The sequence below is a fragment of the Ischnura elegans genome, chromosome 2 (assembly GCF_921293095.1).
Source record: "Ischnura elegans chromosome 2, ioIscEleg1.1, whole genome shotgun sequence".
Lineage (NCBI taxonomy): Eukaryota > Metazoa > Arthropoda > Insecta > Odonata > Coenagrionidae > Ischnura > Ischnura elegans.
In genome coordinates, this window is record NC_060247.1 from 123399602 (window position 1) to 123424335 (window position 24734).

Genomic DNA, 24734 nt, shown 5'->3' on the forward strand with positions numbered 1-24734 from the left:
TTCGTAGTAGCATTCAATTCTTGAATGATTGTTATCAAATCGTATCTCACACGGCAAACCACCCAAAGAGATGACGGGTCCGCCCAGAGGACCTTGGGACTCAAATTAATCCCCCCATTCGGCAGTGGCCGTAAACAGAAAAAAAATTGAGGGTGTTCAAGAAGATGTTAGAAGCCCGCAAGCAGTCGCGAAAAGGAACTCCTTGCGATCGCCTCCGAGAGTGTCGAGGGCATGTTTTGAATCAAAATTAATAGCGGGGTTTCACCGCCTTTAAATATGTATTACACTAAACTTACGAATAGTGCTCACATTGAACGCTAATGAGGGTAATGAATTTGGAATTCCGAGCATCGGGTACTTGTGGTTAGTTTTATATTATTTTGATAGCAGAATTGAAATAGAATCCTAAATATCGAATATTAAAAAATTGAATATCCATTGAATATTGCAAATTTACGTATGAATTAAATAATTGTCCGACGACATTGAATGTCGAAGTTGATTGAGGTCTCAAATCAGTGGCGCCGACTCCATGGGTCCCGAGGGGGCCCGAGCTCCCTCAGAAATTCGTTACGGGTGTGAGGGAAAAAATTTGTCAGACTTGTCGATTTTCCGCGGGTGTCCAGATATCGAGATTCGAGTTATCAGGGTTCTAATGTTGATGATATGACTCTTCTAAAATGCTTAAAAAACTTAAAACTCACTACTTAAAAAATTTCCCGGGGCAAGATCCCCGGTTTGGGCCCCCCAATATTTTTGTAAGTCGGCATCCCGGTCTCAAATGCGTAGACAGGATGGAGAAGTCCCTTCCCGTGTAATTTCACTAACCGTTACTGATGGAAAAAAACACCCAGTTGACGGGAATCAAAAAATATCCTTGCTCGTAATCTCAAAATTGATTTTCGGAATAAATTGCTTGAACTAAAAAATTAATTTTCTCACAGAATAGCAAAAATTTAAAAAGTCGTATTTCTACTTACTTGTGTGACCTTCACAGTTTCGAGGGCCAAAGCCTCAGCCAGCGGAAGGGTCAGAGGGGCACTCAAGGGCTCCACCTTAACGCCCCCCACTCCCTCCTTACCCCCTCAAAATTTTTTAGGAGTCACAGAATTGACCACGATGAAAATAGTCACTCGCTATGGCCTTCACGGTGGCCTACGATTGTAGATACGAGTATGTACACTCATACTAGTGATATATTAAGTATATTACTGGTATGCCGATTTTTTTCAGGTAGCCTAAGCTAATGAATGCTGAAAAATACTATGCTAATAAGGTCAAGAGACTACGCACCTACTGAGTTCCGAGTATCGGTGGAAGGTCTGTATGCCGGGGGATATTTTTCATGCGTCCGTGAAATGAATGGGGATTCCTTTTTACTCATATTCACTAAAAACTGCGCGATCACTGTACACTCCAATTGCCTTCGGGAACTCCATTCGCCTTCTATGGGATTGAAACTTCTTTCCCATAAGATTATTCACTAGCACGCGGTTGTCACCACCAAGACTTGATTTCTCCCACTGAGACCTGAAATGGCATCCGTGGAGGATTGAAATGGTGGGGGCAAGGATGGCGGCCGTCCCCCCACCCCCTACTTTCTGGAACAATTGAAATGATTGTAATTTTTAAGGTGGCTCTCCGATAAAAGCTTTTATATCTCCAGCCTAATAAACAATGTTTAAAAATTATTGATGAACACCCAAAATCCACTTGTCTGCGCATATCAGACTTAAGACGAATTATCGTTGAAAAACATGGCATACCACTTAATGCGCCGCGGAGATTAATGAACGGCCTACAACCTCAAAGAAAAACAACCTCAATCAACACCTTTAGGGCATACGGTTGTTCAGTGGAATAGATGGTTATTGACCCATTAAGATTAAAAATGTATAAAATCTGTGCGACCCGCTTGAAATTATTCCGGGGGAATACGTGCGTCTGAGTGAGTTGCAGCTAAGCATTGATACTTAACGATGCCGACTAACATTAAAAATTTTCCTTCGACAAAAATGGGCGTAAAGGAGTTAATTTTACCAATATCATTTCGCGTCAATAACGTAAGTCAGCATTATAGGCATAAAGGGAAATCCGATAGGGCTTTGAGTCAACATGGAGTCCACGTAAAATACTTAGTAGGAAGAATGGATTTCTAATTAATAAAAATATTTAAATTTTGTGCGTATGCTTAGCTTAAATATTTCCTTGCGGATTTTTGTCACCGGGAGATGAATATTACACGCGAGCCAAAATACACTTTGCTACATCGCGTCGCTTCATCTCCGGGAGACTTCGACACGCATAAATTACAATCATATATTGGTAAACATGTAATCACATAAGCGATAATCCTTACATCTTATCAAAGTAGCACAAAATGGAAATAATAAGTATCCACTGCACGGGTCCCCTTGTTATTAGAGTGCCGGGGAGCGCCATCGCGCCTATCTCTCGCTAAAAGTGCCAGGAGTGCGATGGCGCTCCTCCTGCAACTATTTTTTTAATTATAAAAATTAACTCATATTACCAAAAATTCGTCAAATACTACATTAAAAAGGTGAAACCACATATAATAAATATTTCCTAGTTTTTGAATACATACCTTTAGTTGTTTTTGAGACATTTTTTTCCTAACCTACTGCAAAATCAGCAACAATGCCTCGGCACTTTTAGCGTAGTACCTAGGAAATAGGGTGGCACTCAAAGGTTTAATATAACAATTACCTATCCTTTTTTTCATTTCAACGATCACCTCCTTAGTTTTTTTTGCTAGGTACAACAAGTCAAGTTAATAGATTTCAGTATCGAAGTTTTTTCCAAATTCAAAATTCACTCCCGCAAAACAGAGAATTGAAAAGTTAAAGCGATTTTCCAAATAAAAGAGGGGAATCACAGTTTTCCCCACCACAAAATAATTTTTCTGAAAATTCTGCTCACGGGAAAATCCTGGCGACAACCATGACACCCCATCTCTTAATTGAGAATCCGCAGCGGTGATTTACCTTACCAGTCCAGAACTTAATGGAATGTTAATCTCACCCCAAATATCCAAAAGCTAGCCAGCCGCGGTCGACGGGGGATTTAAAAAAAAAAGCATTTGACCGGGCATCAAACGCGATTCTTTTCAGCGCGGCGTCCATCCTTCCTCACCGCTGAAATCCCACTCTTGCACCGTCATTAGCAGTGCGGATCGCGGTGAATTATGGCTCCGTGCACCCGCGGTGCTCATTAAGGTCCCGGCACAACAAACCGCCGGCGGACGACCGAGGTAACACGGACAGCAAATGAGTCCAGTTGGAAGGAAAATGAACTTCAGGGAACCGTTGCAAGCGGCGAGAATGAGTGGGGAAACCTGTGATGACCGCTGCAACACCTTGTGAGAGATATATGTACAGAGACGAGCATCGCATTACGGATGGGACCTCGTGCCAACGCCGCAGACAGAAATAATTTCAAGGAAGCCTCCTAAATGTCTGTATGAAAAATAAAGCATGGTATTCCATATTTTCAATGAAATTTTAATACAAAACATAGATAATTATCTTATAAAAATATTAACAAAACAATAGGTTATTTTTCCAAATCTGATTAACATTTCATACAGATTAAGGTGAATATAAAAAATACTAGGAACTAATAATGTTTATATGACTATGCATGAAATACAACGAAACAGTTGCATGTAAATTTTATGAACCAAATAATATCAAATTTCTAAAGTATGAACGTTAGAGGTTTAAATTATGAACTATTTCTCTTGATGACACGTCCCAAGTCATTCACTCAAAAGTGAACACCCACAAAAGCCTTATGCATTGTAAAAACAATCGATTATCAAAATTAAGAAGAATTGTGCACAGCTATTTTTATGAAATAGGTATACAAGTTTTGCCATTAATTACATGGCAAATGGGATCATTTTAAGTAATAGAGGGTAAAGCATTGGGCATCAGATAGGGGGCTCATAAATTGCTGGTATCCTAACACCCCCTGCCACATGCCTTTTAGGCGGCTTGTGGGGTAGTATGTAGATACGTCAGTAAGCCATGAACAACACCCAAAATTTGGGCAATCTTAAAAAAAGGATTGAAAGGGTCAAGGAACCAAATAAAATACTATAATTCCTCCTTATGTTCTGCACTGGCTGCTGCATTTATGCTGATTACTTGACTGTTAACCTTCAAATGCCTAGTGTGACCACACGGGCACAGAAAAATAGCTCCATTTAGCAGTGGCGCAGTGAGGGGGGGGGGGGGGCCCCCCCCCCCCAAGAGCTCAGAGAAATTTTTAAGTTTAATCTATTTTACTTAATCGGGTTAACATCTCTTATAGAATTAGAAAAGTGTAAGGATTAATAAAATATCTCTCAGAATGCCATAAAACTCACCATTTTAAACCATTTATCTTTATTTTTTATGGTGGAGGGCCTCCGCACCTCCCGTTTACCCTGGCGCGTATGCCACACCCCCAGGCCCCCCAATATTAGTTGCACCTGAAACCCCCCACAGCCTTTATTCCTAGCTGTACCCCTGCCACTTAGTGCCTGGCATGCCCGTATGAGGACGGTAATTTAAAGGCATTCAAATTAAAACCTGCAGTATAGGGCAACTGTTTGGCATTTAAATCAGATGACTGAAGATTAAATTAGAATGTAGTAAAATGTTTGTATGTTTACAGAAATAGATAGGCATAATCTCTATCATGGCTAATCAAATATATTTATTACTCCCACTTTCGATGCTAATCATTAATATGTGGCTACAGAAACACTCGTGGAATTTCAACAAGAGATATAGAATAAATATTACAAAAGACTCTATCCTGGGTGTGTTGTACACACTTACAATGACTTCAAAATTAAAACCATGGGCTTACTTTTAGAAAAAATTAAGAGTTTTTAAAAAATTAGCTATATTCAGCTCTGGGTAACCTTCATGCAGATACATGATATTTTGATGATAGATTTTTAATTATTTTTCACTCTTACTATTTAAAGTTATTTATGGATATATTGGCATAGATCACATCAATCTAGTGCTTCTCTGAGTAAAGTTGGAAGGCATGGTAAATCAACACCATTCTAGTTTGCAAAGACCTAAATCATAATGATCAATAATCACCTGCACGACATTAGGCACAGAGCACAAAACAAGGGTGGCCAACATGGACAACACCAGTCACGGCAATAGTCTCGAGTACCAGAGGCCCTGAGTTCTAACCACTGTTCTTGATTAGGAACATACATTTCTGCTGGCATCAGAGGTCCCAATGCAGCAGAAGTTGATGCAGGAGATCCATCTCCACCATTGGCATTACCTTCAAAAGAAATTTCAAGAAATATTCAAGCATACATCACTTTAAATACTTATCAATCGAGGATAAATTATGGAATGGAATCATGAAAAAAAAAGTTCCACGGAATCACTCCCAAGTCTTATGATTAAACCCAGGGTCAGCAACCCTCAGCCAGCACTCTGCATTCAAGACAAATGCATTTAGCCAGATATCTATTACTGGTAATGAATTTCTTACTCGCTTCAAAAAGTGGGAATCCCTATGGAGAGAACTAAAAGCTAACTTTTAGAGCATAAGTTATTTTTTCATAAAATATCTCAAAAAAATACAGGTTTTTACATCCCTTGCACCCATGTTAGTTGGCTCGTGCCTGTAGGCATGGAAAGGTTGCTTACCCCTAGTCTATAACCAATGTATGTCCACAGAAAAACAAAAATAAAGGAAACCTGAGTGATAGTGAGATGTCCTCCTTGATGGAGGAACCATTGAAATAGCTTCACCAGGATGACGCAGCAACAATCGACCAACTCCCTCACACCTGCGGAGGACTTCAGTTTGAGCAAGATGCCGATACAACTCAGGAGACAATGTGATCCGTTCTTCCAGCCATGAATGCACAGATCCAAAGTCTGTTAGCAACTGTAGAGCTCCCCACTCACTGTGTGAATTGAAATAATTTCATTACAAAACAAGAGCATCATAAGAAACTCGAGTAATTTTTCTGATGTAAAATAGATTTAAAATATTTATCAAAAGGAAAAACTAGGCATTGGATGTGTTCCTACTCACCTGAATTTAATTCTATGCTGATAGATGTGGTCAAGCCAAGATTCTCCAAGAATTCTGAGCACCATCCCAGCAGCAGACTGCTGAATTGCTAAATCCAAATTCTGGACAGCTTTTATTATTGGCTTCAAAACTTTATCTGTTGGTAAAATGCAAGTTTGACTTAGCAAGTTAAAATCATCAAGAAAATCATTATTATCACATGAATGTGGAAATATGTGAATGCGGAAGGGAATACAATAATTTTGGCATAACAATGATTTAAGGTGGCTCCAGGACAGTCGTGTACGTAAAATATATATTTGGGGGAGGAAACAAGATCAATGTCGAGTTAGTTAAGTCATTTTTAATATCCACCAAATTAAACTTTATACCTAAAATTAATTTCAAATTTTAAAATAAATAAACACTATAGTACTAATGGATGAATACGAAGTACTATGATAGCTCTCAGCAGCAGCCAGTGACCAGTAAACAGCTATGCTAAAACTTTTCCTCATTTGTGGGGGCACTCTGCTGCAGGAATATAAAGGTTGGGAAAATGACAGTTGGAGAATTAGTGTGAGACAATCCTTTAAAGGAAGAGAGAAGAGATAAAAAGGTCAAGAGCAGAGATACCGTAATAACAGCTGATAAAAGCAACTTTATATGACTTGTTTTTAAATCATTTCACCTTGAAGCCAACTTTGCCTACCCTTTGATTACCTACCTTCTAAATATCTCAACGTGCATTGTGTGTTGCCTATATACAGGAAAAGACTGAAAACCAAGCTTCTATTAATTATACTCAAGCAAATAAGAGGCACCAGCATCAGCTGTTTTATTCAAAGGATTAATCCAAATGAAAAAGTGTCCAGATGGATAAGAACTCAAATTAAATGAAGCGGCCTAAAGTTTTATGCTAAAAAGGAAGTTAATTTGATCAAATATACATAGCTAGAACTAATGCGTTAGAAACTATAAAAAAATTCTGTGGCCATATAGGACATATAATTTGACATGGAGAATGAAATATGAAATTGAAACAAAAAGAGAATATTCCAAAGTGCACCTTTGGATGCAGAACATGAATCTGTGATTTCCCAAATATTAAATTTTTTGACTAGATACTTTTTTTACCCCCCACCCCTATATTGATTTTAAATCAATGGATTACACCACTTTCTAGTATTATTAAGGCAATAAAAACAATTTTCAACATAAGATCATACCAAGGTACTCCTCGACATATGGACTTGGGAATTCAGGCAATGCATTATTTCTCCTCCTCCAATACCGAGCTTCTGGCATTATTAAGCACAGAGTGGCCAGAGACACTGTCCTCCCCATCATAGCCAACACTGTGAGACATTCTGCTGGCAAAGCCTAAGTGAGAGAAATGAATGTATTGTCTTTTGAAGGTGAACAAGCATGAAATTCTCTTTTCTAACCAAGTAATCACATTTATGCCTGTGACCTTGATATTTCATTTTATTAATTTCTCACGGGAAACTCAAAAACCAGTTTGATCCATGAGAATTACTAACCTGAAGCTTAGCTATGTTTGCTTTGACTTCTGACACCAGTTTTGCCCTCATTTTCACACAAACAGTCAGGTTTACACTTTTCACCTCGCTCAGATCTTGAGATTCAGGGAGCTAAAGTATAAATAAAACAGCCAAATCATCACATGACCTTAAAGGTATCAAATTTGCCACAAATGCAAGCAGATTAATTGCTTTTTTTAAGCTTCTGACAGCATATTTATCTATTTAGACAGCCAACTAAATCTAAAAACCACTCTGCATCAGCATTAACTAAAACTTCACCGAGCATTTGAAGTTTCCGTAGCCCAAATTTTAACATGAACAGCCAATGCACCAAATATTTCTTCATGCATCACTTAGGCTATTGTATAAAAAATATCTAATTAGTGAGAAAATACTTGAAATGCAGTTCAGTCATCACCATTAACATCCTCCAGCATGAAATGCAAAAAGTCTGACTGACTTGCTTACCCTCAGTTGCTTAAGTACATCCAAGGCACACATCACATCAGAGTGGGCAGCCCTAAAAAAGCACAGGGCGTTCCAGGATGAGGCTGCTTTCCTTGTGTACGCCTGAACCCATATTCTTAGGGTATGAAGAGAGTGGTCAAGGCGATGAAGGACAGGAATTTGATCAGCAGAAAATGAGTAAACACCTTCTTTCCTGTACCGATCAGCATCTTTCTGGGTTGATGAAGAAGATTTTATTTCAGTAGCCTCCAAAGTACCTCTATCTTCCCAATCATTGGTCAAGGAAACAAGACGGCGAATAACCTGGAACACCAAAAGGAAAATTCCATTGGGGAATACTATATAAAAATCAACTGTCATGGTATGAGCCTTAATGTAGGAAAATAAATAATGAATACACAGTGCAAAAAAACAAATATGCCATAAAGGTATTGAGGTACAATATTGTAAGGCTTTCAACCAACAAAAATAAATAATTTACATCTATCTTTTTTAGTTCAAATATGCCCATAAATAAGGCTCCCTTCACACTATCTTGAAGCTATAAAATAGCTCCATTATCACAACAAATACATATTTCCTAAAAAGCAAGGGGATAATTTCAAGCTGATCAATATGGTACTACATTAATTAAAATGTTTTCACGTTCTAACAATATTTAATTTTATTTCACTCTACTGCTCTGCATGCAATTTACTCAAATGGGGAACAAAATACAAAATCTCCATCAGTACCATCAGAAACAATTTTATTCAATATAAAACAAACGCATTAGAAAATAAAGCCCATGAAATGAAATTAATTTCATAGGGGTTACAGATATATTAAGAGGAACATCACCTCAACAAATAATCTCCCAGTATAGGTGCCCTTCTCAGCTCCAGATGGTCCATCATCTTGTAAGTTTACTGGCTGTACCAGAGCCATTCGAAAGCTATGATCCCAAGCAACTGCCATGACATGGGATGACAAACCATCACATAAGCTTTGTATTGAAGCTGCCATTACGCCAGGAAGAGTATCTACAAATTAAAAATAGATACTGATTATCTAACAAGAGAATATAATTAGTATTAAAAATTCACTCCTGTGTTTGTGAATTTCATATATGTATTCCTTTCCCCGAGTCACCTATTTTCACAGCAATTTTTTTTGTTGCAGGCATTCAATTTCTCCAACCAGATTTGATCCCAGGATCCTTTGATTAATAGTCAAATACTTTACTTAAAAGGGCACAACGTTGATATTAAGTCTGATTAATAATAAAAAGTCCACTGATCACTTTCCTATATCCTTCCAAGTTTTATCCACTTGTATTGCCTAGTAAATTACTATCAACATACAGAGCTCATTATTGACCTTCAGGAGGAAACCAGAACATAGCTCCTGAGCTAGAATTCTCTAGAATAATAACTATAAGCCCAGGGTTCCTCACCTGGTTTTGGCTCTCCTTGAGGCACATGTATGGAGCAAGTTATGCTACAGCAAAAAAAAATTCTAAGGAGAAAATCTGGGAAAATTTTATAAATGCATTTTAAATAATATTCAGTTTATGAAGAGAAAGTTCCACTATTGTTGGAGGGGACTGGCACCCCAGCCATTTATGACACAAATTTTCCACACAAATTAATTTCTTGGCTCTTTTTCAGTTTCTTAAAAAAATGATACCACAATTATGAAAGTAGCGCATCTCTAAAATAGTAAAACAGGAAATTTTTCACAAAATATGGGAAGTTTATCTGAGTCAAAAGGAATCTAGACTATCTTAACAGGTGAAAAACGTCTAAGTCATTAAGATAGTAAACTAAAGAAATTAAAATTATATTTCCTAGCAATGCAGAAAATGACACATGAGTGGATGATTATTACATACATAAAACATTTTTACTTACAATCCAAAATAGTTCATTCCCAAAGTATGACCCAAAGAAAGGAAAGTTAGAAGGCTTTACACCACCAAAAACTGTAAAATCTATTTTTAAGGACTGATCATGAATATGAACTTATTAAGGACTGAACATGAATATAGTACGGTAGAACTTTGACAATAGACTTTCATGGAGGGGGAAACCCAAACAGAAAATCAAAAGAGATAACCCATGATCAATATCAAAGCAATTTTTACCCAAGATTCTGAAACATTATTTTTCTATATCTTTTGCAAAATTAATACAGAAAAATAAGTTGTTTTGAGAGGGTAGGGTGGGAAAGTGTTAGAAGTGTAGTCCAACTAATGGTTGAATGAACAAGAAATATTTGAAGTTCCACTGGATTTTATTCATCATACCACTTTTGCCTAGTCATTAATCAAGCTTACCATTTCTAGCGGCTAATTCCTGCAGCCAATCACGAAGCCTAAGGCAGGTTTCAGGTGAATGAAATGCCAAAGGCAAGTCCTCGCTGCCTTGAGACAAAACTTGGTCAACTTCCAAAAGTAGGTTTACTTCTTTCCTTCCATCCATCCACCACAGCATTGCACTGTCAATGTTTGAGCCCACTTCCCTCCACAAGTTTTGCTGAAAATACTCCACAGCTTTTGAAATTGTTTCACCGTTCATTGCACCTTTCATTTCCTCAAGCGAATAATTACAGGTGTCTCCATTTATGCTCATCTTGATGTCACCACTCTCAGTCCTCAAATATCTTTTCAAAATATTTTCCACTAAAGAATTTTCCATCATCTGTTGCTCCATTACATAGTTTGTATTTAAGGAAGGGGCAGGGATTTGATAGTTTGGGAAGAGCTGTGAGTAGGGTTTTCCATAATTATCACTAGTGGCTACAGGAGGCAAAGGAGGTGTGACATTCCTTGTGAGATCTCGGCATATTTCAATGCTTGTGGCATGGGATCCATCAGAACAGGTTCCCTCCTCAGAGGATGCTTCACTTCTAAGTTTGAACTCCTTGGAATATGCCCGTAACAAAGCAGCAACAAGTTTTTGAGTGCTCACTTCCCCTCGACCTCTAGCTACAACACTCAAAGTCCTAGCCATTGATAAACGCTTCAAAGGCCTAAGTAATATGGGACATGTGTTTGAGCACAAATCACTTGCTTTGGATACATTACCACAGAGTGTCTGGTGTAAAACACTGTCATGGAGTTGAGCAAGGAGTAGAATTGGTTCTGAGACTTGATTTGCAGATAAAGCACCAGTAATGAATTTATGTAATAGAAAGCATAGAGATGTCCTTAATTTAGAAATAGATAAGTATGCTTCCTGGGCTCGGAAGGTAGTCACACAATCGAGGGAGGGTAAAATTTTAGCTATTTTTGTATCATACATATCTTGAGCACTTTGAAAACCTTTCAGAACAATTTTTATATCTCTCACAACTCCATCAATTTCCAAACAAAAATCAAGGGTTTTATTTGTTGACTCAATGGTGCAAAAATGTTTTAGCAGTTTACTAGTAGGCCTCCGTTCTAACTCATAAGCTTTAGATCTGTACTCACGATATTGTTTAAAAAAGTCATTGAGAACATCACAGTCATCCGGCCCAGGTGAGACATCGTGATGATTTCGGCTCATTACCCTTCTCCACCTTTGCAGTCACTTTCTAATCTGTGGCAACTATTCCATGGGATTCCAGGAATCTTGTCGCAATCCTATGAAATCTGCTAGAATGTGTTATATCCTAATAAGAACTCCAAAGATTTTTTCAAGGACATTCAGTAAACTTCCATAAGTATACTACACAGTCTCCATCCATTTTTCAATAACAACTCTGCCAGATAACAGTTATATAAATTGAAGTTTCAGGACAAGAAAATGGTTAAAACAACTTGTTAATTCGATGAATGGGCATATGTTCAGGTATCAAAAAGATACATAGACACATTTTCATGATCCATGGTATTATTCCACAAATGGGAGATAAAAATATTCCTTTTTGGAAAAAACTGAAAGGCACAAATACAACCTATTTACTTTATGGCCTTGAGATAAACTGCACATGCACTCACTGCTACTGGCACCCCTAAATATGCAGCCATAACGGAGCATAATTTAAATATCATGATTTACAGCCAACAATGGAGTTGTATCAGACACTGATGTAATACACTTTCCTGCGCTGCTGATTCAGATACGCAAATAAGTTATATAATTTCTCGAATCACACACGCATTTTACCCAATTCGACTAGCTAAGACTAAGGTACCATCAAAACAGCAAAAACGATGGAATATCATGCGAACACCTGCGTACGTCGATCCTTCGATACATCTCACAGAATTTTAATATCTACTCCCGCACAACTTCATTCGTGCTCCATACGACTGCAGAGGTGTGACCGGTGCGGCAGCGGGTCGATAGGTTGTGCCTGGCACGCGGTGTACCACGCAACGAAGCCGCCGGCTTCCCACTACAAAAGCCCTCAGACGGGAAATGCGCCTTGACCAGGTGGAAGAACGAAACAGCCCCCTCAAGCATTCGGGACAACTTCCACGCCCCCCTCCTGTCTCTCGTGACCCATTTCGGTCAATCAATTCCCCTCAAACAACCGCACTCGCGACTGCTCAAGGGAAAGTTAAATGGGAAAATCGGCCGTCAACACGATGATTTTTAAGAGCAATTTGTAGAATTGGATCTGCGTAGGAACATAATTCCATCGAAAACAACGAGCTCCATTGGTTTTTCGGTATCTCATATCGTTTTACGTGAGTTTACGTATTTTGGATGGCTTAGTAAACATCGTTACCATGGGCGCAATGGCCAATCCCATTGAGTTCGAGACATGCTAATACTGAAATTACTTCGCAAGGTTTACTCTGGTGTGGGCACAGTCATCAATTCAATATATCACTGGTTAAAAGGAGACCTGGTGCCTAGTTTGGAGACCGAAAATAATTCCGACGATGACGCAAGTAAGTTATCGCTGAATTTGGACGGAAAAATATACATATTTCTTCATTTTATCGTCACCATGCATTGAAATGCGGATTGAATAAAAAAACAGGTATTACATCATATTTCGAGAGCAATTATCCAAATTATTACGCAAGAATATCCTTTGCGATATCCATCTCTTTTAGTTCTCAATTGAAAGCTTATGTCATAACACTACACGGCATTCCGCATTCGCGCGACATGGGCGCCCAGAGGCATTTAAAGGCGTGAGTCAATTTTTCCTTTCCCCATCCGAAACCCACCAGAGAGAACACAAAATAAATTTTTTAAATGCTCCTTCCCGGCTCTTGCAAGTGGGAGACAAGGGTAAACTACCTCCCCCGCCCCCCCCCCCCTCCCTTCTTTTCCAAGGGCCCTGACGGGGAAATGTTACATTATTTGCAAACAGTCTCAACAAACCAATTTAACAGTGTATGAGTACAACGCGCCCACTATAAATTACACCAGTTTGCGGTCAACTGCGAATACTAATATACTTACCTCCTGAGAGGCTTGAATAATATTTTCACTACCATAAAATTTCAATACTAATTGGAAGAGGGAGGTCTACTGTAAGGGGAGAAGGGCTGAAAAATCACCTTGGCCAAGGTCCAATATGCCCGTGTGCAATGGAGAAGTTATGGTTACAGAGGTAGAACATCAAAAATTACCCCCCTAAGATATGGTAAAAACTGATCCCAGAAATTGCCCAATGGCATCAAAGAAGAAATCACAAAGCTTTCCAATGTTCATTTAACTTATCAATTATAGGTCGTTCCATAACTGAGGAAGGACATTCAAGTAAGCACACCAATACTTCAAGATTAGATTCTGGTATTTAGTGAGTCACCTGTTACCTTACCTACACTTGCCATAGAGACAAACTAGCCGAGAAATATAATGATTTAGTGATCAGAATTGGATTACAAATAGAATGTACTTGATTATTTTGTGGATTAAAAAAAAAGTTGTTGGGAGTAATTTGTTAGAAAAAATGAAAACACGGCACAAAAGAGGCATGGATTTAAGGAATAGATAGCCCCCCTGTAATTTTCATGTGCCTTAAATGGTACAAGTGAGGGTGGCCTATGGTGAATAAAGGAGTGAAGCAAAATGGAAAGGCATGAAAAAGATTTACCCCTGTTGCCATTGCTTTTTCTTAGTACATATATCTCTTGAAGAAAATGGGGGAAGGATTTGGAGAAGCAGGGAGGAACAGACAAGGCAGGCAGCTAAATGGCCAGATAGTAAGGTGGTCAATAACTACCAATGCAAAAGCCAAAAAAAAATTTTGGGAGGGTTTTGAAAGGAAATAAATTTGGTGGGTACATCTTAAAAAGAATCTACTGAACATTTGGCATGGTTTTGGGACCCCTTAACCCTCACTCCCAACTTGCTACAGCCTTCACGACTAACTAGTAATTTCACATATGTTCTCAGATTCAGAGGATGCAATTCACAGGGAATGCAATAAGTAAGGTGAACTAAGGTTATAATGTTCTCTAGGCTGGTAAGATTGAAGTTAATTGTGAAAATAAGAGGCAGCACTTAGAAGCAATCACAACAATTTACCTACTAGGTTAGTACTCTGGAGGAAAACAGCCATATTGGTTTAAAAGACTGAGGAAGAAGATACCTTTCCACAGCGTTTCTATTAGTATGAGTTATGTGAGGAGCTCAATTTAAAGTGTCAAGATGCACCATCATGAATTATAGGCAATGAGGGAAGAGGAGGCGCCAAAAATTTGGGATGTGGGTGTGAAGGAGAATCAAGAGTGAGATGGGCAGAGAGAAAGACAAATGAAGAAGTAGTTGATATGATTGGTAAGGAGAAGAAATTCTTGGCATGTACATGATAAAAACAGAGTAATTTGCAAGAGTACATCCTGAAGAGCTATCAGAAAAAATTCTGGCTGCGAGCAAGATCACATGACTGGTTTGATAGAGATGGGTCGGTGCCACTATAACTATACTACCTATACCTAATTCAGTACCATCACATTTTGAACAATCACCTGATAGGGAAAACATCGAAAGACATATGTATTGGGATTTGAGAAGGTAAATACAGATTTGGGAACTTTGGCCTTGAATGTGACATTGAAAGTCAAATTGAAAGCTACAAAAAGTTTCTCAAATCTCCTTTTTTAAAATACCTCCCACTTACAAGCAAATCATTTTTCGTCCATTTCTCCAGGTAATGGGTGACATTCATAAGCAATTTCTAAGCAACCTCCATAATTCTTATTTTGAAATGTCTCTTTTCATTCACTATTTTCACACACAACAAAAAACTTTTTTAAAAGCTCCATGGGCATAAGAAATCCCAGAAGTGATGATTACTTGCATAAACCATGAATTTTCAACAACTTTAGAAGTAAAGCCCACTGTTAAATTATGTCCATTGATTGAAACCAGATGAGTTGAATTTTTAACCATTCACTATAAAACAAACAGCATATAAATGGAGCTAAACTAAAAGTATTTTCACAATTTGAAAGGTATAAGGTAATTGATAATGGTTTATTTTGATTGAAAACACTACCGCTAATAATAATCTTATACAGTTCATCATCAAGTATGGAATCATATTCAGCTGATGAAACTTAAAAGAGTATCCATGAATTGATTCGACCTGTCTTTCAGTTTTGTCAAAACCGGATATGTTCGAGGTATACATTATGTATTTGAGATAATTCCAAATTTTCTAAACCTAAAAATCTGCATAATGCCACACATACATATTATGATGATAGAGCAGCAGTTGTTAATGTCTGGCCTCTCATTTGTACATTTGAAAACTTATTTCAGATGCAGTAATTGTGCTGCAACCTCATGGTCCTCCAGTTCCACCACCCTTGCTAGGGTTGCAACTATTTGCTGCAATGCAATTTCCATTCCTCCAGAATAATAGACCAAGCTTACGAGACCTCTTGCTGCCACTGGCAGAGGCTTTATCTGAGCATCAAAATATGCCTCAGTCTCAACTCCGCCTAGGTAAAAGATGGCGAAGAGAGACACAAGCAGAAAATGTACAAGCAATTGAGAAGGCACTCCAACAATTTGAATTGGAGGACACCGTAACTAAAGAAGACAGTCAAGATTCTTTACTGAAGCCTAAATCAAAAGAGAGTGACACTGGAATTTCCCCACAAATGGATAATAATTGTTCCCAAATCCCTGGATGATGAAGCATTTAGAAGAACCTATCACATTTGTGACAAAAATAAAGGAATAACCAATGACCACGAGTAAAATTCTCCTTGGTTCCTGTGGAAACACTTCCATGATTTCTAAAGCAGAAAAAATTGTACTGCTTCGAAATGCTACTGAGTAAATTTATGAAGTCTTTATTTTGAGCTTAAATAATTTAAACAAATAGATGAGAATTTTTAGTCACAGATGTTAGAATACTTAATTGAAATTCAATGTATAAAAATAACAGTACCAACTACAATTACAATCTGATCCAAATCTAAAAGTTACACAAGCCTATTAATAAATTCATGGCCAAAAACATGTATATTTGATTTAATTTTTAAAGCATGCAGGCTAAAACCCATCCTAGAAATTGAAAGTTAGTCACTAAGGCTTATGATAACCAGTAACCTACTGTCGGCATCAAAATGATGTGCCGCTGTACTTGGCAAAGTTATATCTGGACTTCAGTGCATGCTAAAATAATGAATAATACGTCATTTTAAAGGAAATTTTATTTTCAATTCTGATTTATTTTTTTTTTTATGAAAAATTCAAAAATGTAGACATGCCAGTGCAATAAATTACTCCGCGCACCGTAAAATTAGCCGTTTTGTCGACTTCATGACCTTTGTAACTCAACCTATGGATAATTACTACATACGTCTACAACATTCATCTTCCACAATAAGTGGCAAACATTAATTTGGATTAATAATATGGCTTTCACTCGGTTTCATAATGCATATTTTGTTGTAAAATAACGAAAATGTTTAAACATTATCTAGTCTTACATTTTACCCCAAAAGAAAAAAGAAAATTGATAGAAACACTTCTTGATTTTATTTTTTTCTACCATCCTATGTCTATAAAAATATTGATATTTATGAATGTAAATAAATTCTGCCATACCATGCCATGTTGCCAAACGGGGCCGCGCCGGGCAGGTGTAGGTTACTGGGAAGCAAAGTTTTGCGTGCAAGACGTGGCAACAGCATTCGTTCGTCCCGGGCATATTTTTTTAATGCCCATATATAATCGTTACTACATATAAATATCATGTATTTTCGGATCATAGAAAATTTGCTCATAAATTAAGAAGCGTAATAAAATAACCTACATAATAAGCATAATAAAAGAACCTACAACGGCACATCATTTTGATGCCGATAGTAGTGAGAGAAAGCTATCCTTCACTTACATTATCATAGGCTCAGAGCAAAAGATCACCAAAATTAATTTTTTTACAATTACCATCAGCAGCATGCTGTAGAACACTATTAATTTTATTTTTTCTTTCGGTGTAAACTGTAGGACTACATAATGTTTAAACATTTTCATTATTTTACCACAAAATATATGTTCTAAAAATACGCAAAAGCCATTTTATTAATCTACATGAATGTTTGCAACTAATTATGGAAGATGAATGTTGTAGATGTAGTAGTTTTCCATAGGTTGAGTTACAAAGTTCATGAATTTGACAAAAGGGCCGATTTTATGGTGCGTGGAGTCATTTATTGCACTGGCGTATGCACATTTTTGAATTTTTTATAAAACAAATAAATCAGAATTGAGAATAAAATTTCCTTCAAAATGATGTATTATTCACTATTTAAGCATGCACAGAAGTCCAAATATAAATTTGCAAAGAACCTACAACTGCACATCATTTTGATGCCGACAGTAGTGAGAGAAAGCTATCCTTCACTTACATTATCATAGGCTCAGAGCAAAAGATTACCAAAATTAAGTTTTTCCCCATTACCATCAGCAGCATGCTGTAGAATACTATCCCATAAATCTCAGAATGTATTAACAATATTACTGGTAGATGATCATCAAAATCTTTGTTGACATATAACTTCTGGAATCCATTAGAAGGGTACTTTACAGACACAATCATCCACTAAAATTATTTCAACTTAAAAAAAGATGAAGAAATTTCACAGAAAACTTTGAATTTTAAATCAATGGCTTGAGTAAATACCTCCATTGACTGTTGACACAGCTCGAAAACAATTTCAATGCCTACAAAAATACCCAATAGGAATTTCCAAGACTGCAAAATATTTTGCAATCACATGGTAATGTCCAAATGGCAGAATATTTAATCTTATCTTCCGAGTTAAGTTACTTTTTTCTGATTCCAATTTCAATATAAAAATTATTTAGAAACAAATTATCACAGCTATTGAGGGATCTACCTCCAGCATTTAATAAACTAAAAATACCCATCAAATGCACAACGTCAAAGACTTTCAGAGAGAATACTCATAATTAAGCAGAAAGTTTCTTGTTAAATCAGTTGTAGGGCAAGCAAATTTTCATTTAACAAAAATAGATAAATATAGTAATTAATATTTAACTAAACATTTCAATTAATTTATTTGATATATCATAGGTTTTACAGTCAATATATTTCTCATTCAGGCAATTTGATGTAAAATACATAACACAACATTTTATCAAAAGAAATTTAACACATTTTTTCAAGATAGAAGTTTCTCTAAATATTTTTGCCTCCATTAAAGATTGTTAACATTAAAAATATATTTTTGGTGCACTTTCAACATTTATGCCAGTCAAAAATTATAATTTACAGTAGCCCAAAAATATACTCAGACGAAACCTAATGCCATTGTTAAAAAAAAAATTAGTTATGCCCTAAATTTTGAATAATTGTATTGATACTTGTGAGGTAAACTCCCAGTAATCCACGAGTGCTTCATCAGGGATGAGGATTATCTGTTCATTGGAATGCAATTTTTAGTGTTGGCAGCCTTTTGGGAGGACAATGAAACATGCCATTAACTCATAACAAACGGAAACTGCACACGATGGAACATCTTTCATCATAAGAGAAAATCTTCATTCATCATACATGCATCTTTGCATGTGGTAAAACTAATGCCACTTCGGCTGCAAACTAATATAGCTCTGAATGAGCATGTACATAATCAATTATCTATATTTCCCGATGGCATGGATAAATGGGAGTTTACACTGCATGCATTACTAAGATTGGAGGTCCAACATCATTTCTTATTCATCACTTCATCTTAAACTGGAAAAATACTTTTTTGAAATATAAGCAATTTTAACCAATCAAGAGTTTCAAAACAAAACAAAAAATGCAAGGCATTAGTTCAGATACAAGCAAAATATGAGTTGTTCCTGCTTGAGGGCAAAATGATATAAATATGATCATAACAAAGAATTCGAGGACATAGATATTTATAATTTCATACAGAAAATAATTTAAGGTAGATTTATCAGCAGCAGCTTTGCCTCACTATCAGTGCATAAAACACAATTTAAGAAGTTCACAAGTATGTAAACAGCATAATCAACAGCTCAAAAATACACTGACTCCTGTAATACCTACACCTTTTTCAAATGTGTTTAAATATGATAATATGTATCTATTTGAGAAAAATTATTTTGGTTCGATAGTACACAAACAATCAAAAGAAGTTGCATTTTTCAGCAGAATACACCAATACATACATATCACTACTGATCAATAAATAGAAACTGCCATTTGACTACATTGTACAACTGTCTTGCCAATATGCCAGCAAACCTTCAAGATATAAATCAAAACAAACGCTAGGTTCCAATCCAATTCAGAGTGAACTAAGTATTCTTATGAGCAAACTTCACAATTATGTGAAGACTAGTACTTTCACCAGAACAGCAAATAGCTTACTATGAAAGCAAAATATGTATCATTCACAAAGAAGTTGGAGGAAAGGGGTCGATTTTATGAACACATCAATTAATCTAAAATAATAACAATATGTATGATGCATTATTACCAGCTTAATTTACATTTTTAGGTCAACTATGGTATTTTTATGCCATGTTCTGTTTACAGGTCCAGAGTAGAAAACTTATCACTTACTTATACCTTAACAGTTGCCTCAGGAGTCGAAGAGCTTCTAAAATTTATGGCTATGTATGTGATTCAAAGTTTTATTAGAATGCAATGCATTTTTTCATGATCACACTCTGCTGATCATTAAGAACAGTGTTTCAAAACAAAGTGAGGATATCTTGTGAAAAGTGCACAGTCTAACAGTGCATGTATCACACTTAACACGATGTGATGCATGCAATGTAAGACTGCTTTCAACACTTCACAGCAATGAAAGCTATGTTTTTGTCACAGATTTTTGATGGCCACATCTTTGTGCGAATGAAACATTGTGCATTGGTATGTTCCTTACCGCATCCCAAAGGTAAACTTGAGTTATTATATGGTACATACAGTGGGTATGCACAATGATTGGAACCCAGCGAAGTGCAGGTATTACTGTCAGTATAACAAGTTACTGTAACAACTTGAGTGTGTTGATCAAATGAACTTCCACAATCTGATTAATACCAACAGGACATTCCATGAAGACAATCCTCAAAAAACACAATTGAAAACGGGAAAAAAATGGAATATTAACACATCCACTTCCAGCTGACTTGAAGAAGGCAATTTTTAAAAATGTACATTCTGACTAGTATTGCAAAAAAGAGGTTATGATTACAATGAGAAGAATTGAAGAATGTCAATACAGGACATTCAGATATAATGAAAACATTGATTAGTAGACATGATTATACCAATGCCCATCAACTTTCACCTACCTTACGCAGAGGATACATAGCTACTAACTAATCAATAAGGCAAAATACCATTGACAACGGCAGTTTTAACAAACATTATTCTGGAACAAAAAAAATTTCCAATAAACATTGTAGAAAATGTGCTCTGGATTTCATGGTTGCATTAACACACAATTTCATTAATATTTTACTGAAAAGGATTATTTCAACTTAATTTTAAAATGACTAGATGACATTGGATGTCAATTGAATGCCTCATGGAGAGTTTTTGAATCTTTGTTACGACATGAATGCATGGTTTTCTAGGGGATATCCTAGCCAATGGTTAGATTTATAGCTGGAATGCACATGAAATCTCATGAAGCTGAAGAGGCTGAGATAAACCAAACTTTCACACATATGTATGACTATGAGAGATCCAACCCACAAATCAAACTGGTTCCTATGCGCTGAGATTGATGCCTCATGTGACCATTAGATCTCATTCAGATTGAGGGAAATCAAAATCAATAAAAGGGAAATCATTTAGTGAAATTCAGTTAACCATAATTACACATAAAGGTGAATTTTCATTCCACCAGCAATTTTAACACTGATGTTGTGATTGGCAAAAGCATTTCTACATATTAATTCATGAGACTTCTGTATAGATTTAACCTCCCTGGTTTCAATCAATTTTTGAGATGCATTTGACTCCAAAACATATTTTTTCATTCAAAGCAATGCAAAACTAATGATTTTACCTAAAATAAAGGCATGGCATTAATGCATGAGAAACAAATTTTTTAGCTAATCATCATGAATTGTTTTTAAAAATCTATCTACATCAAAGATCTTTGTATTTTTTATTACAATCCATTTTACAATCGAGACTAAAAACTCATAAAATTGAAATAGCCTTTCCATAGGACACAGGAACACATTTAATCACAGACACTGACCAGAAGGACAGAAACCAATGTAAAGCATAATGATTTTAGTTAACCTGCTTCAACCAGCAACCCAAAAGAAAACTTCCTAGATCTGATTTGGGTTCTTAACTTGATGGATGGGAATGAGTGGGCCAGAAATATCACTCACTTGCAAGCTTATCAAGCTTTCAATACTAGGACTAACATCAAACTTGTATTAAAATCAAAGCATAATATACACTAATAGACAAAGACATTGCTTTTTAAAAATTATTGCTTTAAAAAAACATCATTTCCATAAATTTAATCAACATGGGATAAAATACGTGCACTGTAATTTTAAGGATACAACAGGAAACTTCACATTCAAACAAATGCACGGGAGCTTTTATGTCAGTCCTAATGCACAGGAAAGCCCAAACAGATAATGGAAAGAAATGGATAATCCATCCATGATACTCTAAGCAACTTTCACTTTGATTTCTGCTTAACGCTTTCTATCCATCGTTATCACCCACTCCACTTAAATACAGAAGACCTCTGATAGTTAGCCCAAATGTAAGGGAAATTCCAAGCAGATAATCTACAGAGACAGTAATCATGATTAATAGCATGAACAGAGACAATAGTATGAGCATTTTCTTAGCAACTTTCACCTTTGTTTCCATGTCAAGCAACCATTCCATTGGTAAAATTTGCCATTAAGGAAATGAAGGATAGGACAATAGATGAAGGTAGGAAAGGGAGTATGACCTACATTAGGAGAATGCTTCTTTATGCTCATGAGGTATGGAAGATGGCAGCAGCGAAGAAATCAAGGTTGGAAACTTTCGAGATGTGGTGCTATAGAAGAAAGATAAAGATCACATGGATAGATAGTGTGAGTAATGCGGAAGTTCTAAGAAGAGTAGGAGAGAAGTCTTTTGAAAACATTGGGTAGAATATGGGATAATAGGGTAGTTTCCTTCATCAAAGAAAACGATAGGCGTTGGTTGCGATTCATAACCCACCATTAGTGTACTCATAATATACAAATTACATATTTGGTTTTAGAAATCCCAGTTTAGACAAATGTGAATGTTAATTTTAACCATGCCATGCCACTCCACCAGATGTCACAGCGACCTAGATGCTATATGAGTAGTCAGGAATTATACATCGTCTGAGATAACTATGTAATGCATACATGAGGCACAGAGCTCAGGGAAACATCTCTTAATAATCACCTATTGAAATTGCCTAAGGTTGGAAAGTTTCCTTCGTTTGATAGGGTATTAATAATCCTTACTAAAGCCAAGCGCTACCTGCTAGAAGGGTACTCTGCTACCTGCTAGCAGCCTGCATCATAGCGGTGCTCATATGAACAAGACGCTCAACCAGAATGATGTCACATGGGATTTTCCCAGCATTCATTCTTAGCTGTCACGTTTTCGTGAGCTTGAAAATTTTCACTTTTCAATCAATCGCAAAAAATAGATATCGTCATTTAAAAATCTAAAAGTGTGAAATGCGTACTCCAGGAGAAATAATCTTTCGATTTAGGCAATTAAAAAAAAAATAGGAAACCACCCCATTTAATCAGCCACATCATGAGAGACAGCAGGATGATGAAAATTGAAGGACACGTAGAAGATAAGAATGGCAGGAGCGTGCCACTAATGAGATACATAGATCAGGTGATGAAGGATTTAAAGTAGGGATGGGTCGAATAGTAGATTTCTCGAATTCGAATATCGAATTCGAATATCAAATCATTGCTCGAATATTCGAATACCTCGAATTTCGAATACCTCGAATACTAAACTTTGAATGTGAGAATGTTTGACTAGGTCGCCTATGCAGCAGGAAACCCAAGATTTTGGCGAGTAATTGTGATTGCCTTTAAAGGATTCAAACAGGAATTTAGCTGATTAATGAGAATATTTTAATTTTATGTAAAAAATAGGGTAGTTTCCTTCATTAAAGAAAACGAAAGGCATTGATTGTGATTCGTTACCTACCATTGGTGTATTCATAATATACAAATCATTTGGTTATAGAAAACCGGTCTAGACCAATGGCAATGGTCAATTTTATCCTCATTTGAAAAAGGCCACATTGACACCCATGTGATGCCACTCCACTTGACATCACAGGGACCTAGTTTCTACACGAGAGGATAGGAGTTTTACATCGCCTGAGGTTACTAATGCATGAATGAGGCACAGTGCTCAGGGAAACATGTCTTATATTAAAACTGGCTAAGGTCGGAAAGTTTTCTTCGTTTGATAAGGTAAGGTTTTGTAAGGTATCAGCGCTCTGAGCCTCGCCCAAGGTCACCTCACAAGGTGGGAGGGGGAACCAGAAATGCGTCACACGGACTTTTCCCCATCATTCCCACTAACGCGTCGCGTTTTCGCGCGCTTGAAAATTTTCACTTTTAATTTAATCGCGAAAAATAATGTCGTCCAATAAAAATCTAAAAGCGTTTAATACGTACTCCAAGAGTATTAATATTTCGATTTAGGCAATAAAAAAGTAATAGGAAAGCACCCTATTTGAGCATTACGCCAAAATGCTAAGACCCCGTCGTATTTCTTCGTCTTTCCGGCATTTATTTTCCTGCTTAAAATGCTTAAATTAAGTCTTAAATATGTCGTGTTTGGTCTTATTCTTTCTTAAATTACGCGCATATGACTAATATTTCAATCCAATAACAGTGTAACAATAATTGCCGAAAGTCATTGTTAGACACCTTTCGGGCTAGTACTCATGCAGCAGTTGACCTCCAGAAAGGGGGAAATTCGAAGCAGGTTGGTAGAAAAAGGTCAGCGGGCGAGAAAAGGGGGTGGGTGCGAGACATGTTTTTATTTTTCTCGCGTAACTTGATATTTTTTTCGAAGCTAAGGTCTTCGTAATAAGATCCCTGCGCGAGGTCGGATCTTTTGTTTGATATCGGAGAAGAGGAAATCGTCAGAATAGGTAAGGCGAATGCTGAAGGGAGGGGGATAGCAGATCGTGGGAAATGCGCCAATGTCACTATCCCACGGCAC

At 36.8% G+C, this 24734-nt stretch overlaps 2 protein-coding genes across 2 annotated transcripts; one reads left to right on the plus strand and one right to left on the minus strand.

Annotated features, from left to right (window-relative positions):
- Positions 1-4693: 4693 nt before the first annotated feature.
- Positions 4694-12577, minus strand: LOC124154558. Its single transcript, XM_046528370.1, has 8 exons — positions 10399-12577; positions 8922-9103; positions 8082-8384; positions 7611-7721; positions 7296-7449; positions 6088-6223; positions 5745-5956; positions 4694-5319 (listed from the first exon to the last, which is right to left on the minus strand). Exons 1-8 carry the CDS (start codon positions 11609-11611, stop codon positions 5120-5122), a joined length of 2511 nt encoding a protein of 836 aa, XP_046384326.1. The 5' UTR covers positions 11612-12577; the 3' UTR covers positions 4694-5119.
- Positions 12578-12714: 137 nt separating this feature from the next.
- Positions 12715-16487, plus strand: LOC124154559. The gene is made up of 2 exons (XM_046528371.1): positions 12715-12948; positions 15782-16487. Exons 1-2 carry the CDS (start codon positions 12819-12821, stop codon positions 16156-16158), a joined length of 507 nt encoding a protein of 168 aa, XP_046384327.1. The 5' UTR covers positions 12715-12818; the 3' UTR covers positions 16159-16487.
- The last annotated feature ends 8247 nt before the right edge of the window (positions 16488-24734 follow it).